The sequence below is a fragment of the Thunnus thynnus genome, chromosome 12 (assembly GCF_963924715.1).
Source record: "Thunnus thynnus chromosome 12, fThuThy2.1, whole genome shotgun sequence".
Classification (NCBI taxonomy): Eukaryota; Metazoa; Chordata; class Actinopteri; order Scombriformes; family Scombridae; genus Thunnus; species Thunnus thynnus.
In genome coordinates, this window is record NC_089528.1 from 32,852,524 (window position 1) to 32,871,741 (window position 19,218).

The 19,218-nt window shown below is 39.6% G+C and overlaps 1 gene segment (V, D, J or C); it reads right to left on the reverse strand.

Moving 5' to 3' along the window:
- Positions 1-352: 352 nt before the first annotated feature.
- The window catches only part of LOC137194870 (Ig kappa-b4 chain C region-like), a 44,216-nt gene continuing 25,350 nt past the window's right edge, over positions 353-19,218 (reverse strand). The window contains 1 exon segment of the C gene segment in view: positions 353-869. Coding sequence covers positions 544-869 — 326 coding nt within the window.

Sequence of the window (19,218 nt, forward strand, 5' to 3'; positions counted from 1 at the left end):
GACTTGGTTTAAATCTCAGATCATAGACATTTTATATCACATGATGCTGATGATACCCTGATTTCTCTATCTAATGTTGAAAATGAAAAAAACATGTCCCTCTTCAAGAAGATCCATGTTTTTAACCAGATATTTAGTGGTGACAGATACCCTAGATTGGTGGATTACCTTTGCATCAATAGAGATGATACTGCTACATGAAGAACATATTCCATGGTACACAATGGAATTAAAAGGTGATCTGGGAAAAAGGACTGACTTGTTTCTATCGTGGATGTGTATATTAACTGAGTTAATGCTCCTAATGGATTCTATATATGGAATAGAAAAAAGGTCAAACAACATGTCACTCTTATTGTAAAATACACCTTGACAGTTGCATTTTTGATGAAACTTTATTGTTTTAAAACTTTGAAACATTCAACATTACAGCAAACCAGAACACTTAAATGTTGAAACATGCAACGAGAGAAAGAAACAGACAAAGTGCAGACTGAAAGCAGTAGCAGAGTAAAACCAGTAGCAGAGTCCCAATGAGTCAGGTCAGGACTGGGAACACTGGTCTCTCCTCAGTGTCTCTGAGACTGGAGTCTGGGAGCCCTGGGTGGCCTCACAGGTCACAGAGCCCACCTTCCTCCACTGGTCTGCAGGGAGCCTCAGGGTGCTGGTCCAGCTGTAGCGGCCGTCCTTCTGCAGCACCCCGGGGCTCCTGCTCTCCTCCCCCCTGCTGCTGCTGCTGCCGTCCACCTTCCAGGCCAGACTCCAGTCTGAGGGGAAGCCCTTGTTGGCCAGACATATGAGCGTGGCCTTCCCCTGCTGCAGCTCCTCGCTGGAGGGGGGCAGCACCGTCAGGGTGGGACGGACATCACCTAGGAGACACCAATCAGATTAGAGGACAGCTGTCAATCCAACACCAAACACTTGGACACCTTTACTGTGAGAGGGTGGAGCCATATGAGGACTCTTTCTGTGCTGATATGCATGAGAGGTTTCTCAGAGGGAAGTGAAACAGTGTGTCAGTGAGTGACTGGTGGAGCAGAAAAAACATCTGACAGAAACTCCTTTAAGTCGTTTATATGACTGTTTAATGTATTTTATTTTACACTATACACTATATATAAATAAGGACATAAAGTTTGAATATATAATTCAGACATCTATGATTTAGTTTGAACTTATAACAACATATTTACTTTCAAAACTATCAAAAGATCAACAGTTAATCAGATTCATCAGTCAAAACTAACAGACCACCGTAATATACGGAAAATGCTGAGACATTCAAAAAATGAAAAACCCTCAAAAATCTGTCAAAATGATTTCAGACTGAGGTTAAAAGACAACTGGAGACATTTTAAATGATCAGAGATTCACAGCATTTCACATTGTTTATCTTCTTTGAATTTAAATTATTAAATTAAAACAGAGAATTAAAGGCTGAAATTAAAATCATTTTTAAAGTAGGACTGTTGTTTTTTACTCTGTCCTGCAGTTCAAGCTGTTCACATTTAACAAATTAACTTGAACATTTCAAAAAAAGTTCAGTAAAGCTGCTTTGAGTTCAACTTTAAGGAAACACAAGAGGAACAAACAATAAAACTGAGACTTTAAAGTGTTTTAGATCAGCACAGTGGAAACTTATATCTACTACAAATGTTCAGACGTAGAAATTATAAACTTAACTGATGATACAGTATTTAATATTTTAGCAGAAACTTACTTCCAATATCCAGTCTGGTTCCTCCACCAAAAGTCAACCACAGTGATACAAACTGATTGAGCCGCCGTACAAAAACCTCTCAGTGTAGAGAGACACGGCTCTCTGACTTTGACACAAACAAACTCACCAAAATGAAGTAAAATTACTGAAATAACTCGAAAACTTACAACAACACAGAGCCGCCAATTTATGAATATGTGATTTTATTTCATATAAATTAATTTAAATTAATGTTAAATTTGTGTTGTAATAAATTTAACTGTAACAAAATATATTCTGAAAAAAAAAGTCGTCAATACACATGAAGTCCAAACCACATAAAAATAAACACTGACACATCCTAATCAATACTGTGATAAGTTGATTGATCCATTGATGAAACAGCATCATCAGAGTAATCCAAGTCCCTGTTGGAGTCAGTCAGAGCATTTCCATAGAGAGCCACTTTGCATCAGCGGCACCATGCTCCAGTGCTCTGGGAGAGTTTATAGTCCTGAGAGTTGAACACTGGATGACTGACAGCTGTCCTTCATCACAACAGAAGCCACAGAAATCCCCCTCATCAACAACATGACTCTGATCTCCGTCCTCATCTGGACTCTCCTCTGCTGCTGCTTCACAGGTAAAGTCCAGAGAATCAAACTCCTCTCCTCTATGAACATCCGTCCCTCTGAAATGAAGCCCACAAAACCATCAAAACCATGACGCTGCTTTATGTTTTTGTCTCTGTATCCTCAGAGTCCAGAGGCCAGTATACAGTGACTCAGCCTGCAGCAGTGACATCTGCTCTGGGAGGCTCCGCAACCATCAGCTGTAGGACCAGTCGGGATGTTCATACTTGGACTTATAGTGGGAGCAGCTACCAAGGTTTAGCCTGGTACCAACAGAGAGATGGAGAAACTCCTAAACTTCTCATTTACTCTGCTAATCTGCGAGCATCAGGGATTCCAGGTCGTTTTACAGGCAGTGGATCAAACTCTGACTTCACTCTGACCATCAGTGGAGTTCAGGCTGAAGATGCAGCAGTTTATTACTGTCAGAGTTATCACTATATCAACAGTCAAGTTGTGTTCACACAGTGAAAAAGCGTCGTACAAAAACCTCCCTCAGTCAGACTGAACAGAAACTGACTGATACAGTTCACTGAACACACACACACACACACACACACACACACACACACACACACACACACTTTATTAAGTGTGTCAAAACTAAAACTATATTCAAACAATGAAATAAAGGACTCACACAAACAGTTTTATTTATAAGGAGATTCCTCTGAAATCAGTGAAGTTTACCATCACAGCTTCTTAGCATCAACTCAACAATGATCCCATGTTTGTCATTAATTATGAGCTCAGTGTTTCCTCTTTGAAAAGAGAGAATATACCAGTCTGCTACTGTTGGTGAGCCATGGCTCAGTATGGCTGATGACCTTTAACCAAAACCATCAAAACAGGTGATATACTGTGGTTATTACATATGTAACAACAGCTCACATGTTGTAACAAGATCATTAAGGAACAGAAACATGTCAGGTATTTGGGCGGGAAAAAAATCAAGGTGGTTAAGCTGTTTCCTTAATATCAAATATTTTATTTGTGCAGGTTTTGAGACACACAGCTCTGAGATTTGTCAGCCCAACAAAGGAAGCGGGAGTCATTTTCACAGACCTATCTGCATGGAAAGATATCACATGAAAAAGCCGACCAGCAGTGTGTTTGAGAAGGAAAAAAACTCAACTAAACATTGACATACATTAGTATTAAACTGTATCATCCTTATGATGGTATGGTATATATGGCTGTGAAGTCAGAAGGAGGAGGATGGAGTGGATGGCAGGCGTACAACATGCAGGACTCTGGCAGCAGAGACCCGGGTTTGCATCCTGAGTCCCGTGTGTAGTTGGGTTTAGGCAACAAGTCAGGGTGGGGGCGACTCCACCCACTGCAGGGAGAGAGACTGATCACATTTCTGCTCTTCAGTGTTTCACTTCCCTCTTTGAGCTCAGTAACCATGGCAACAGAGAGGCATCACTGCTGAACCATGACAACAGACAGGTTTCAGTACTAAAGATAAGAAGTTGAAAGCGCTCTCTCTTACTCCAATGTATCATTTTCAACAACCAGACTAATAGTTTACATCTTCATCATTTCAAAAATCACCCGTTAGCAAGAGTGCAAAACTTTAGTTTCATTATATTAAAATTAAAAATTAAAATTTCTGGACCAAACCTTCAGGTTGTGTGAACCAGTTTCAGTTTGAAGGATAAACAGCAGAGAGAGAGAGAGAGAGAGAGAGAGAGAGAGAGAGAGAGAGAGACTATTAAATAAACAAAAACTGGCAATAACATTTTGGAAACATCTAAATTCAAGCCCAAAAGACACACTTCCTTTCAAATCACTAAAAAACCCAAGAGCTGAACCCTGAAAACAGCCCCCTCAGTCAGCTGATGATGAAACTAACCAACCAGGTTCCATCAGCACTGATTCAAAACAACACAACAGAATAAAACTAATTATGAATCAATCAAAAGATCAATATTTAGAACATTGGAGCAATGAAACAAAAAGCCAAAGTAGACTAAATTGTTATTTGGCTCTAAACAGAGAATATAAACTGGCTGAGTATCTCCAGTCTGTCAGAGATACCAAGCAGAGACGGATCCTGACCAATCACAGGCTCAGTGACCAGCTGGCAGTAGAAACAGGAAGTTACAGACAGACATGGCGCCCAGAGAGGAGCGTGCATGTGCTCACTGCTCGACAGGGGAGGTAGAGACAGAGATGCACTTCCTCCTCCACTGTGAGAAGTTCTCTTCAGTAAGAGACTTCCACTACCAGGAAATAGCCAAGAAAACACCAAACCTCCAGATGTTAACTCCAGAGGAGAAACTGGCCGTTCTCCTGGTGAAGAGACAGCAGCTCCTCTAGCAGCTAAATATGTATCTGCCTGCCACAGCCTGAGGGACTCACAATCACTGGAAAATCTATATTTATAAGATACTAAGTAACTGCATCAAATTCTATAAAACTGTGTTGTATTGCAATCAAAGAATGGACTGCATCAGTGTGATATAGAACCTGCATGTGACACCTGTATATTTAATGTCTATATGAAATATGTAATATATGAATCCTCTGTAAACTGCTTTGGCAACAACATGTTTTTCTTTTATTCATGCCAATAAAGCTATTTTGAATTTGAATTTGAGAGAGAGATAGAGAGAGAGAGAGAGAGAGAGAGAGAGAGAGAGAGAGAGAGAGAGAGAGGACACCTTTAGTGGATGTTTCTCAAACATTTGTTGTTTTATATCCTTAAAGTTTAACAGTGTGTGACTCCCTCTAGTGGATGTTGTGGAGTATTCTGTTGTCTTTGCTCCAAAGGTTTTTGTACAGAGTTTTGGTGTTTCCTGTCACTGTGGGCTGCAGAGCACAGTAGTACACAGCAGAGTCAGACACTGCAGCAGAGGAGATCTGCAGATCAACTCGATTTCTCTCATTATTCAGTTTAACAGTCAGTCGAAGGTGTGGTGGTGTTGCATTCACAACAGTAGATGTTGATTCAATGATCAGGAGAAGGAACTGAGGAGCTGATCCAGGATCTTGTCGATACCACTGGAGATTATTAGCTTTAACTGAATAGTTACAGGACAGAGTAACACTACTGCCCTCTGATGAAAACACTTCAGCACTGCTGGCAGTAATATCATCTTCCAAGGTGTTACCTAGTGAAGGAAACATGTTGTATTAAAGTTCTGTTCCAGAGTCAAATATCCATCATTTGGAAAATATCACACAATGACAAAAACATACGTACCTACAAGAGCTGAAAACAGTAAAATGACAGCCAGTGTTTCCATGGTTACACAAGTGAAATGCTGTAAGTCAATGTTGAGTTTGAATAAGTGTTGAGTGGTTTTGTGAGTTGTGTTTGGTCTGATGTTCACAGCTGGAATCAAACAGCTCTCTGCCATGCAGCCACCTCTGCAGTCAGTAGGAGGAGACTCATATGTCAAATGACATTCATTTGTAAAACTCTTCATCACAACTGTGTCTCATGAGGGAAAAGAATCTAGACTGTTTGGTAACAAACCACTGAAGTTTAACAGTGTGTGACTCCCTCTAGTGGAGTGAGTTCTTCACAGCTGACACCTAAAGGAAGAGATAACTTGATGTTAAACACAAAGTTAAAATCAGATTATCTGCTCCACAAGTTTCTCACATTGTTAAAGACATTTATTATTCCTGTATTGTTTCACCTCCCTTTTAGTACAGTCACAAAAAACAACAAAATATCACAACAATGCAGTGACAACATCTGACAGACAGTATCTGTGTTTAGTGGTTCAGGTATCGACTGCCTCTGACAACGGGAGTCTTCTTCTGTTCTCTTCTTCTGTGAGTCGCCCCTCCCTCCACCTATTCCTCCTCTCATGCCAATGTTATAAGCACCAAGACAAGACCTCTACATCTGTCTCTCTGTATATGTATGTATCTGTTTATTTGTTTGTTTGAAGCCCACAAAGATAAACCCGTTACTATGTCATCGTTCTCCAGACTAAATGTATTAAACTGCTGAATAATTAGAGACTCAAAACTCATCATGCACGAAGGAAACTAGGAATCTCACATGAGACATTGTGGAACACTTTAATTAATATTCATGTTTACATAAATCTTGGTATACATATGAACTACATTTTAATATAAAAATAGTACATTTATATAATAAATATATATTCTGACTATTGAACTGTATGTAGAGTATTTTAACTAACGTGCATATCCTGCACCATGGTAACACACTGTGAACCAGTCCTTCCACTGAACACACAGACAAAACTGATATCTATTCTACATCTAACTGCAGGTGAGACACAAACAAGTTGAACACCCAAAGAGTCAAAGTAACAGAGTGTTACTGAGCTTAGTGAGTGTAATGTAATTAGTGAGAGTAAAGTTGTAATCTCTTACACTTCAAAGTAGTGAAAAACAGTCATCACATTCCTATAACATGAAACATGAAACTCACCTCAACAACCACAAATATGTAGCACCCACCTGGGTGATGCACAGCAGCCATTTTCACCAGAACGCTCACCACACATCATCTTGAAGTGGAGAGGAAGGGAATCATTGAGCCAGTTACACTGGGGGATGATCAGGTGGCCAGATGGAGAGAGTCAGGTTGGGAATTTTACCAGGAAACTGGGGTCACATGGGAGCTTTAACGACCACAGTGAGTCAGGACTTCAGTTTAACGTCTCATCTGAAGGACGGCGTCTCCTACAGCACAGTGTCCCGTTACTGCACTGGGGTAGCAGGATTTATTAGAACCAGAGGGAAGACTGGCCCCTACTGGCCCACCAAAACCACTTCCAGCAGCAACTTAGCTTTTCCAGGAGGTCTCCCATCAAAGTACTAACCAAACCCACACCTGCTTAGCTTCAGTCATTCAGCAGAAACAGGTTACATGTTGGTATGGCTGCTGAATGCTCAGTCTTACTGCCCAAAACTTATAAATACACACATGTAATATTAATAACCTGATCAGATATCAAATAAACCATGTTGGATTTCCAAAAAGTCTTCCAGATTAAACACCAGAATACATCGTAGGTCCATGCCCTCCAGAATGACACATAAGTATTTTTTTAAAGTCACTATCTGGACAAAATTGTTGTTTCAAAAATCAAACCTTTTTATGATGTGACCACACGATGGTTAAGGTTTGATTAGGTTAGGGCACTAAAACAACTTGGATAGGGAAACGTTGTACTTTGTTTTAAAAAATACTAGTTGGTAAAATACTCTGACTCTTTTAAAACCTGCTGCTGCCTCTTTATTTGTCTTTGAATAAATGAATGTTTTACATCTGCTGCAGACTCACTTTCTTCCTGAACATATAAAAGGTTCATTTTTGTGAACCTGCTGCTGCTCCTTTAATATTTCTATTATAAACTGAGAATGAATATTTGAAAAACTGATTTTTTGTTTTCTTTTTAGAATTTATTTCCTCTTGAATATAAATTTGATAATTTTGTGTCTTTTGGTGCTCTGCAGCTGTCAGAGGTCAGATGTAAAGATGGTGGAGTTGTTGTGGAAGCTTCAGTTTTTATGAATCAGCTGATTCTAAAGCTTCAGCTGTTAAAGTGATTCTGTTGAGTTTTTCATGTGTGAAGATATAAACGAGCAGTGATTTCAGAGTTTTAATGCTTCAGTGTGTATTTGGGGTGAAGCTCAACATGTTGTCAAGGATAGTGAACAATGGAAGGAGCTGATTGTGACCTGATGGCCAACAGGGAACAAAGAGGATGAAGTCAGTCAGTCAGTGTCCATTTATAAATACCTGAACTTCAGGTTTTTGTTCAACACACAGTTTTATGTCACTTTATGTTTGATGGTGTCTTGTGTTTGAAGCATCATCCAGCTGGTTTGTCATTGATGTGGATTTGCTGCTCATGTGAATCCTCCCACAGTGTTTCATTAGCAGCTGTAACCACAGTGACTCTGATAAAACAGGAATTAGCAGAATCCATCTGATATGAAGCTGTGGTTTGAATACCACTTCCCTCCTCTTTGAAGAGTAGTCAGATATCTGTGTTCAGGTTTTTGTACAGCCTCTTCTACACTTTCTATCACTGTGTGTCTACAGCACAGTAGTAGAGAGCTGTGTCTGCCAGGGTTAGACTCTGTATGGTCAGCTCAGTTGATGTAGCTGATGTTTGGTATTTACGTTGTATAAACTGAGGTGCCTGAAGGTCAGAATGTCTGTACCAGTAAAGGTAAACAGAATAACTTGTCTCATATGTACATGTGAGTGTGACAGATTCTCCTTCTCTTCCACTGACTTCATCTTGTTCAGGAGAGATTGTGTCTCCAGCTATTAGTCCTGGAAAAAGTAGAGAAAATGAAGCCATTAGACTAACATTGTTCATGAGGCTGAGAGGAGAAGACAGTGGAAAATGTCAACTGTACAGTGTTACTCTGTGGACACAAACTGATCAACTGTTCATTTGACTGATTTATATAGAAATCATCTTCCAAGGTGTTACCTAGTGAAGGAAACATGTTGTATTAAAGTTCTGTTCCAGAGTCAAATATCCATCATTTGGAAAATATCACACAATGATAAAAACATACGTACCTACAAGAGCTGAAAACAGTAAAATGACAGCCAGTGTTTCCATGGTTACATAAGTGAAATGCTGTAAGTGAATGTTGAGTTTGAATAAGTGTTGAGTGGTTTTGTGAGTTGTGTTTGGGCTGATGTTCACAGCTGGAATCAAACAGCTCTCTGCCATGCAGCCACCTCTGCAGTCAGTAGGAGGAGACTCATATGTCAAATGACATTCATTTGTAAAACTCTTCATCACAACTGTGTCTCATGAGGGAAAAGAATCTAGACTGTTTGATAAGAAACCGCTGAAGTTTAACAGTGTGTGACTCCCTCTAGTGGATGTTGTGGAGTATTCTGTTGTCTTTGCTCCAAAGGTTTTTGTACAGAGTTTTGGTGTTTCCTGTCACTGTGGGCTGCAGAGCACAGTAGTACACAGCAGAGTCAGACACTGCAGCAGAGGAGATCTGCAGTTTGACTCCACGCTTGTCTTCAAACAGGTCAGTAAAGAATCTTGTTTCTGACTTCAGAGAATCTGCTGGTCTCGTTTGATTTAGCCCTGAGATGTACATGAGGAACTCTGGAGGTTTTCCTGGATATTGTCGATACCAGAAGAAATAATCATTAAAACCAGCTTCTTTGGAGTATTTGTAGGACAGAGTACCAGTGCTGCCTTCTAAACTGTTCTCTTCATTGTTGACTGGAGTGAGTTCTTGACATCTGACACCTAAAGGAAGAGATAACTCTGTTATAACATGTTGTCAAAGACTCATAACATGAATACAAATAACTTCATGCTCAGTTTTCAATCAAACATCAATAGAAGTAAATATGAAGTGTGTCACCAACCTGTTAGTGTGATCAGAAACAAAGTTGAAAACAGACTTAATTGCATTGACACCATCTTGAAGATAAGAAGAAACTGTCTGTGTTGTTCAGTATGAAACACCACAGTGAAAGTTTGTGTCTTTCTGTACTTCAGTGACAGTTTTGCTCCTCCCTTAATCTCCTCCTCCCTGCTCTCACAGCTCTGACTAATAATGTGTTCAATGTGCTTTATATCACATTATACTGATTAGCTCATAGCTAATAGCATTACACTGATTGACAGCTGACAGTTTTACCACATGGAGTTAATGACTGTGTTGTATATTGATTGAGTATTTAGGATAAAATAGCAGTGAGGAGAAAGTGGACCCTTGGTGGGAGCCTCTCAGCTGTTAGTGTTGTTGTCAGAAGAGTTACTGTGTGATACTCTCTCATTGATGTGAACCATACTTCATAGCTATCAGGACAGTCTACATCATTCTTCTATCTTTCTGCCTTCATTGTTCTTTCATTTTTCTCACCAGTGAAAAGAATCTCGACTGTTTGGTAACAAACCACTGAAGTTTAACAGTGTGTGACTCCCTCTAGTGGAGTGAGTTCTTCACAGCTGACACCTAAAGGAAGAGATAACTTGATGTTAAACACAAAGTTAAAATCAGATTATCTGCTTCACAAGTTCCAGACATGTAGCTGTGATTATTTAAAGGATGGATCACCTTTTCAGGGTTTACAAAAACACAAAGGACCTGATGTTATGCTCCTACAGTAGAGACAAAATTGTTACATCCTTGTACAACTGAAGTCAGCTGATAATGAAAGGAAAGCTCAGCATCAGATATTATACACAGACTATGAGAAATATGCTTCACATTAATGGACAGCTGAACAAGGTTTGATTTCAACTTGTTGACAGAATTTTCACAAGTTGAAGGATCTCAGTTCTAGAATCACTGAACTGTAGGAAAGTCTGAAACAGCAGCACTTAACATGTAACACACCAGCTGCCATAATTACTGTATTTTAATGTAATATACCATCAAGTTTTATCACTAAAACGACTGAAATTGTTGTTTTAGACAACAAATCTTAACCCAAAGCAAATGTGTAAAATGAAAATGAGAGGACCTCAGGTTGAACCCTGTAGTACACCACAATAACTCTAGACTGTTTGATAAGAAACCACTGAAGTTTAACAGTGTGTGACTCCCTCTAGTGGATGTTGTGGAGTATTCTGTTGTCTTTGCTCCAAAGGTTTTTGTACAGAGTTTTGGTGTTTCCTGTCACTGTGGGCTGCAGAGCACAGTAGTACACAGCAGAGTCAGACAGCTGCAGCTTCTGGATCTTCAGAGGAACTGATGTTTTGTTCAATGTAGCATCAAATCTATTCTTCTCAAACTCAGCAGCATTATGTTCAGCTCCATAATTATTACGTCGCAGTATAAACTTTGGGGAATCATTTACTTCTTGTTTGTACCAGAACAGATATGGATTTGATGCACTGCTCTTATATTGACAGCCAAGGGTAACTGTGTCTCCTTCAGCAGTAATGACATCTCCTGTTGGCTGGGTCACGCTGTCTTGTCCTTTACACTCTGGGGAAGAACAGAACATGCAGAGGAAGAGATGAATCAATAAAGATGATTGATTAAAGTAGAACAATCAGCAGCTTTAAAGAGTTACCTAGCAGACACTGACACATCTAGAATAGTCTGTTTTTTTACTGACTGCTGTCTGTCAGTAAAAAACACATATTGTTTTCTATAAAAATGGCAGCAGAAATCATATATTGTCATTTTCTGTGTAAACATGGACATTAAAAGCACTAATAGCTCAGTTATGTGTAGAAAACTGTTGACAAAAGAAACACATTCTGTTTTCTATCTTACCAAAGAAAAGAGCAGCGAGAATAATCCACAGCCAATGTTCCATCTATACAACAAGGTTTAAATCAACAGGAGAGACTATCTGATGTTCAACATTCAGTCTGAGAATTGTTCTCTTCACAGCAGCAGTTATTATTGACAGAATGGTTGAACACAGTGCAGAAGTAGTGCACCGCCTACTTGATAATGTGGCCCTCTAGTGGAGGTAAAAAGTTCAGTACAACAGTGTGGAAAAAAGGCTTCCAGCAGCTTGTCAGTGTGTCAGCTTGTGTTTTTGTACAGAGACTGTGGGTTTGCTGTCACTGTGGGCCTCACAGCACAGTAGTACAGAGCAGAGTCTGTCACTGCAGCAGAGGAGATCTGCAGATCCATTTGGGTTTTATCTGCACTCACTTTAAAAGACAGTCTAGGTACTGCAGCTGATATTGGATCCCCTGAACCGAAATGGGAAATAAGGAACTCTGGTCGTTTTCCTGGATATTGTCGATACCAGTAAAACTCATCACTACCAGTTGGTTGTTTGTAGTATGTGTAGGACAGAGTAACAGTGCTGCCTTCTAAACTGTTCTCTTCATTGTTGACTGGAGTGAGTTCTTGACAGCTGACACCTAAAGGAAGAGATAACTCTGTTATAACATGTTAAAGTCACGATCAAGGAATCACATTCAGACAAAAGTGGAATTGAATTTTTTTCAAGCAGAAACTTTCATACCTGTCAGAATGACTAGAAACAGTAAAGAAAATACATAATACTGCAATGCCAGCATGTTGAATGAAGGTAATGTTAGTGGTTTGTGTATTGAACTCTGCTGAATATGGAAGTTCGTCTCTCTTCTATAGTTCAGTAACAGCTTAGCTCCTCCCTGAATCTCTCCGTCTCCTCTTAGATCTGTATTTTCCCTTCTCTCAGTTACTCTTCCTCTACCTTCAACTCTGGAAACTCTGATGCTGCAGTCACCATCATATAAATCATGTTTCACTCATGTTGGATATAAATAGTGTTTGTTTCTTCATCATCATTGAGTCAAACATATGAAACCAACATACAAACTATAAAAAAGTCTCATGTAGAAATGATTTGCTCTACTGATTATGGAAGTGTTGAGATGAAATTACATAACAGTTGATGATTTTTGATGATTCTTGTTCCAAACCAACCAAAGTGAGATCAGGGAGAGATGAAAAGCAAAGTGTCTCTGAGGAAACTTAAAGAAACTGAGCTTCTGAATTCTGACATTATATAAAGTCTTGAGTGTTAGTTTACTTCAAATACACACAATGTCTCAATGAGTGTTACAGGACAACTTCTCTACTTTGGTGAATGTCATTGTACCTGCTGGAATTTACGCAGTTAAATATCAGCTTCAACCTAAATCTGTTGCTTTTAGATAATCAATGAAAATAATTATTGATCCTGTGTCTTGTTTTTTATCCTCTGGACCAAACTGTCAGGTTGTGTGAAGCAGTTTGAGCTTTAAGGATAAAACAGCAGTGGAGAGAAAGGACATCCTTGGTGGTTTCCTCTCTGTTGTTAGATTAGTTGTCTGAAGAGTTACTGTGTGATACTCTCACTTATGTCAACAATAGCTCACATACAAAGTTAACATCCCAAAACCTTATTGTCATCAGTGTTGCACCATACAACTACATATCAAATTCATATTCAAATAAGCTTTATTGACATGACAGATCACAAACCTATATTACCAAAACACTACAGAAAATTATTAACATTGACAGATGATTAGCGATAAATATACAATATGCAAATATCAACAATCATATCAAATACAATATAATAAAAGGCTTTTTTTTTACAGATGTAATCACACAGAAACATGTAGTACAGAGCTTGTTTCTCTTAAAGTATGACAATATTTAACATATTTTGCAGCTATTACTGCACACTGACTTCTCTCCCCACATAGAGGCAGGTTCTGAGGGTCGGGGAGATGGATCAACTCAGGATATATGTGATTTATTTTTTCTCTCTTAAATCTCTATATTTCTCACAGTATAACAGGAAGTGAGATGCTGTCTCAACCTCTCTTTTATGACAAAGTGAACACAGCCTGGCCTCCCTGGGGAGCCTGTTCTGCCTGTGACGACCTGTTTCTATGGCCCGGCTGTGTCCACTCAGTCTGTCAGTGTTTTCCTTAGTTTTCTATCAGTCACGGTGGTCAGGTACTCTGCCGCCATGTACTCTCTCTTTAGGGTCAAATACAATTCTAATTTACTTTGTGATTCGGTGGTTTGGTTCCAATATTTGATATCATCTTCTTGTTGTTTTGAGATGATTGAGTTGGGCCAGATTGTTTGGTGTCTGTCCTGAAGCCCTGGTGTGTGAGGGCAGAGCTTCAGGACCAGCTGGCAGAGGGGACTCTTATCTTTGTTCAACTCTTAAATTTGATGTCTGACTTTTGAATTTGAATTATTAAAGGGTATTTAAGTAGTAAGTTTATCACTCTCCATCATTCTTTCATCTTAATTTCTGCACTTTTCCTGAGAATTTTATCATTTGAACAAATCCAGACTGTTTCATAACAAACTTGAACTTCAGTGGACGGGGCTCTGAAACCAGCTTTTGACATTCTGTGATCAGTGAGGTTCAACTCCAACAATCACATTTTTTGTGTGTTAATAACAAAAGTGCCTTTGAGAAATGATCCAAACTGTATCTGAGATGTTCTGTTGTCACTTTTGTCCACACTGGAGGATCTTGTTGTTCCTCTTTGAGTTTAACTGATATCAGAAAGTTATTTTTTTACATCTCAAAAATCACTGAGTTGAACAGTCAACACAAATAAACTACTTTGTGTTAATTATACTGTTATTATATATGTATAACTGTCTGGTTGTTTGTTGCTGCATCATATCTCTGATATTCATGTGCAGCTCATTAACATCAGAGTTTCAGTTTTATAAAACAAACACTTAGACCACTGAAGTTTAACAGTGTGTGACTCCCTCTAGTGGATGTTGTGGAGTATTCTGTTGTCTTTGCTCCAAAGGTTTTTGTACAGAGTTTTGGTGTTTCCTGTCACTGCCACAAAAAAACCTTACAAACACAAACTAAAATGAAACACACAGCAGTGAAAACAACATCAATAAATCCAACAAAGCAGCATCATATAAAATAGGGTTAAAATAGTAAATAGAAGTATAAAATCATCATCAATGCAAAGTTGATTTGAATAAAGCAATCAGAGGGAATAAGCCACTTTGAAAAGGTGCGTTTTGAGACGGGATTTTAAGGTTGGGAGAGAATCAGTGTTGCGTATGTCTGGGAGACAGAGGTCCAGAGGTGAGGGGCAGCACAGCTGAAGACTCTGGACCCCATGGTTGTCAAGCAGGCAGGACGTGTAGTGAGGAGAATGGCAGAGGATGATCTGAGAGTACAGGAGGGTGTGAAGGTGTGAAGGAGGTCAGAGAGATACAGAGGTGATAACTTATGAAGGGCCTTGAAGGTGAGAAGTAGAATCTTAAAGTCAATATGGTGTTTAACAGGAAGCCAGTGTAGTTGCTGGAGAACAGAGGTGAAATGTTCTTTGGAAGAGGTTCTGGTAATGATACAGGTGACAGAATCTTGAACCAGTTGAGGTTTATGGAGGAACTTGTGAGGAAGACCAGAAAGGATAGAGTTGAAGTAATCAATACAGGATGTAATCAGAGCATGAGTGAGAATGGCGGTACTGTTGGATGTAAGAGACAGACAGAGATGAGAGATATTGTGTAAGTGGAAGTCAGCAGACAGGGTGATATTATTGATGTGTGGCTCAAAGGATAATGTGCTGTCAAAGATGATGCCCAGACTCTTAACCTGGGGGGAAGGGGTGACTGTGGAATAATCAATAGTCAGCGAAAAACTGGTGAGTTTGGATAAAGTAGATTTTGTACCCACGAGGACAATCTCTGTTTTATCACTGTTAAGTTGGAGGAAATTATGTGAAAGCCAGGATTTGATTTCCATGCAGGCAAGCGGAAGAGGAAGAGGATGCAAGAGTGGAAGTAGGTTTGGTAGACAGGTAGAGCTGGGTGTCATCCGCATAGCAGCGGAACTGTATTCCAAATTTTCTGAGAATATGGCCAAGTGGTGAGAGATAAATGATAAAACGAAGGAGGCCCAAGACAGAGCCCTGAGGAACACCGCTAATAACAGGGAAGGACTGGGATTTTAGATTTTTAAGTTGGACAAAATGAGTGCGACCAGAGAGATATGAATGAAACCAGGAAAGTGGGATACCAGTGATTCCAGTGGAAGCTAATCTGTCAAGGAGGATGGTATGTGACATGGTGTCAAAGGCTGCACTCAAATCCAGGAGGACAAGTATGGTTGAGAGGCCAGAGACTGCTGCTATCAACAGGTCATTGGTGATTCTGACCAAGTCTGTCTCTGTACTGTGGGAGGGACGGAAACCAGACTGAAAATGTTCATACAGGTTATTGTCTGACAAGTGAGCCTGAATCTGAGCTGCAACTGTTCTTTTGAGTATTTAAGAGAGAAATGGTAAATTTGATATTGATTGGAAATTATTCAAATTGTGTTGACAGATGAAGGAACAAGACCAGAAATAAGGGAGGAATGTACGATGTCGGTTATTAGAGAGGACAGGTGGGGTAGACAGGCTCTTACCAAGTGAGTAGGAGGAAGATCTAGTTTGCAGGCAGAAGATTTGGATTTTCGAATGAGGCCAGATATTTCAGCAACAGTTGGTAGTTTAAAACTAGAGAGTGTAGAAGATGGGGAGCACAGACTGGTGGATAAAGTGAACTGCATGTTATATTTCTTGAATAGGTCAGTTGCAGGTGAATATTTTTAATTTTGACACTAAAAAAGGTTTTTGTACTTCAGTGACAGTTTTGCTCCTCCCTTAATCTCCTCCTCCCTGCTCTCACAGCTCTGACTAATAATGTGTTCAATGTGCTCATATCACATCATACTGATTAGCTCATAGCTAATATGATACTGAAATATAATATTGAACATTTTAAAGATTGATTTTAATGTCATTATGATTTTACAGCAGAACCTAAACAGCTCATGATAAAAACTGACAGTATGAAACAAACATTCTCATATTTTCATTACATTCACTTTTTAACCCGACGAGTAACTTCAGGTTTTTGTTCAACACACAGTTTTATGTCACTTTATGTTTGATGGTGTCTTGTGTTTGAAGCATCATCCAGCTGGTTTGTCATTGATGTGGATTTGCTGCTCATGTGAATCCTCCCACAGTGTTTCATTAGCAGCTGTAACCACAGTGACTCTGATAAAACAGGAATTAGCAGAATCCATCTGATATGAAGCTGTGGTTTGAATACCACTTCCCTCCTCTTTGAAGAGTAGTCAGATATCTGTGTTCAGGTTTTTGTACAGCCTCTTCTACACTTTCTATCACTGTGTGTCTAGAGCACAGTAGTAGAGAGCTGTGTCTGCCAGGGTTAGACTCTGTATGGTCAGCTCAGTTGATGTAGCTGATGTTTGGGATTTATATCGTTTATCAGGAATATATTCATAACCATCCTCTGATCTTGCTCCTTTCAATAGTATAAATTGAGGTGCCTGAAGATCAGAATTATGTCTGTACCAGTAAAGGTAAACACCAGTCTCGGTTGTATCATAGGTACATGTGAGTGTGACAGATTCTCCTTCTCTTCCACTGACTTCATCTTTTACAGGAGAGATTGTGTCTCCAGCTATTAGTCCTGGAAAAAGTAGAGAAAATGAAGCCATTAGACTAACATTGTTCATGAGGCTGAGAGGAGAAGACAGTGGAAAATGTCAACTGTACAGTGTTACTCTGTGGACACAAACTGATCAACTGTTCATTTGACTGATTTCTATAGAAATCATCTTCCAAGGTGTTACCTAGTGAAGGAAACATGTTGTATTAAAGTTCTGTTCCAGAGTCAAATATCCATCATTTGGAAAATATCACACAATGACAAAAACATACGTACCTACAAGAGCTGAAAACAGTAAAATGACAGCCAGTGTTTCCATGGTTACACAAGTGAAATGCTGTAAGTGAATGTTGAGTTTGAATAAGTGTTGAGTGGTTTTGTGAGTTGTGTTTGGTCTGATGTTCACAGCTGGAATCAAACAGCTCTCTGCCATGCAGCCACCTGTGCAGTCAGTAGGAGGAGACTCATATGTCAAATGACATTCATTTGTAAAACTCTTCATCACAACTGTGTCTCATGAGGGAAAAGAATCTAGACTGTTTGATAAGAAACCACTGAAGTTTAACAGTGTGTGACTCCCTCTAGTGGATGTTGTGGAGTATTCTGTTGTCTTTGCTCCAAAGGTTTTTGTACAGAGTTTTGGTGTTTCCTGTCACTGTGGGCTGCAGAGCACAGTAGTACACAGCAGAGTCAGACACTGCAGCAGAGGAGATCTGCAGTTTGACTCCACGCTTTTCTTCAAACAGATCAGTAAAGAATCTTTTGTCTGACTTCAGAGAGTCTGCTGGTCTTGTGATGTTACTGCCTGAGATGTACATGAGGAACTCTGGTGGTTTTCCTGGATATTGTCGATACCAGAAGAAATGATCAAAGTTATCAGCTTGTTTGGAGTAGTTGTAGGACAGAGTAACAGTGCTGCCTTCTAAACTGTTCTCTTCATTGTTGACTGGAGTGAGTTCTTGACAGCTGACACCTAAAGGAAGAGATAACTCTGTTATAACATGTTGTCAAAGACTCATAACATGAATACATACAACTTTGTACTCAGTTTTCAATCAAACATCAATAGAAGTAAATATTAAGTGTGTCACCTACCTGTTAGTGTGATCAGAAACAAAGTTGAAAACAGACTTAATTGCATTGACACCATCTTGAAGATAAGAAGAAACTGTCTGTGTTGTTTAGTATGAAACACCACAGTGAAAGTTTGTGTCTTTCTGTACTTCAGTGACAGTTTTGCTCCTCCCTTAATCTCCTCCTCCCTGCTCTCACAGCTCAGAGAGTGGCTGCACCAGAGATGGGCTCCTGAATACATCTCAAACTTGGACCTACAAAGTGGGACATTTTGCAAAATAACCTTCAAATAATCTTCAGAAGATACTCTACAGAAGAGGTAACAAAATTAATTAACAGTAGAGGAAATATCATCTTTAGATATATGTTTAAATCAAAACAGCTCGCTAGCTGTCAACTGCTACCTGCTACTGTTACCTACATTCCAAAGGAGAAACTGCACTGAGGAAGCTAACAGAAGAGTTGTTTTGTGAAGAAGAGAAAGAGACAAGAAGAGAAATTAAGGGGTCCTTGTTGGTGGTATTCTCTCTCTCCATGAACTGGTGTGATGGTGGCACAACCAACGTTTGCAGCGGCCTCACGTGGTTCCGACTTGCAGTATCGTTGTCCATGTCTACGTCTACGTCTGTGACATCCTGTGGAGTGTAGGGGAAATATGTCTATAATATGTCTATATCAGTTTTTTTGTACATTTGTAACAAAGACTTTTGCTTCGAGAAATACTGGCTGGGAGCTAAATCAGCTGATGGCGTTTGGTCTGCTGCACCCAGTGGACCCAAAGCAAGTGCAGATGAGTGCAAGCTAGGCTAACTGCTAACCTTTACATACCGGTCATGCAACAACAATCATGTTGCCAAATGTTCTCTGGACAGCATAATGGATTATATAACTCCCCCATCAGTG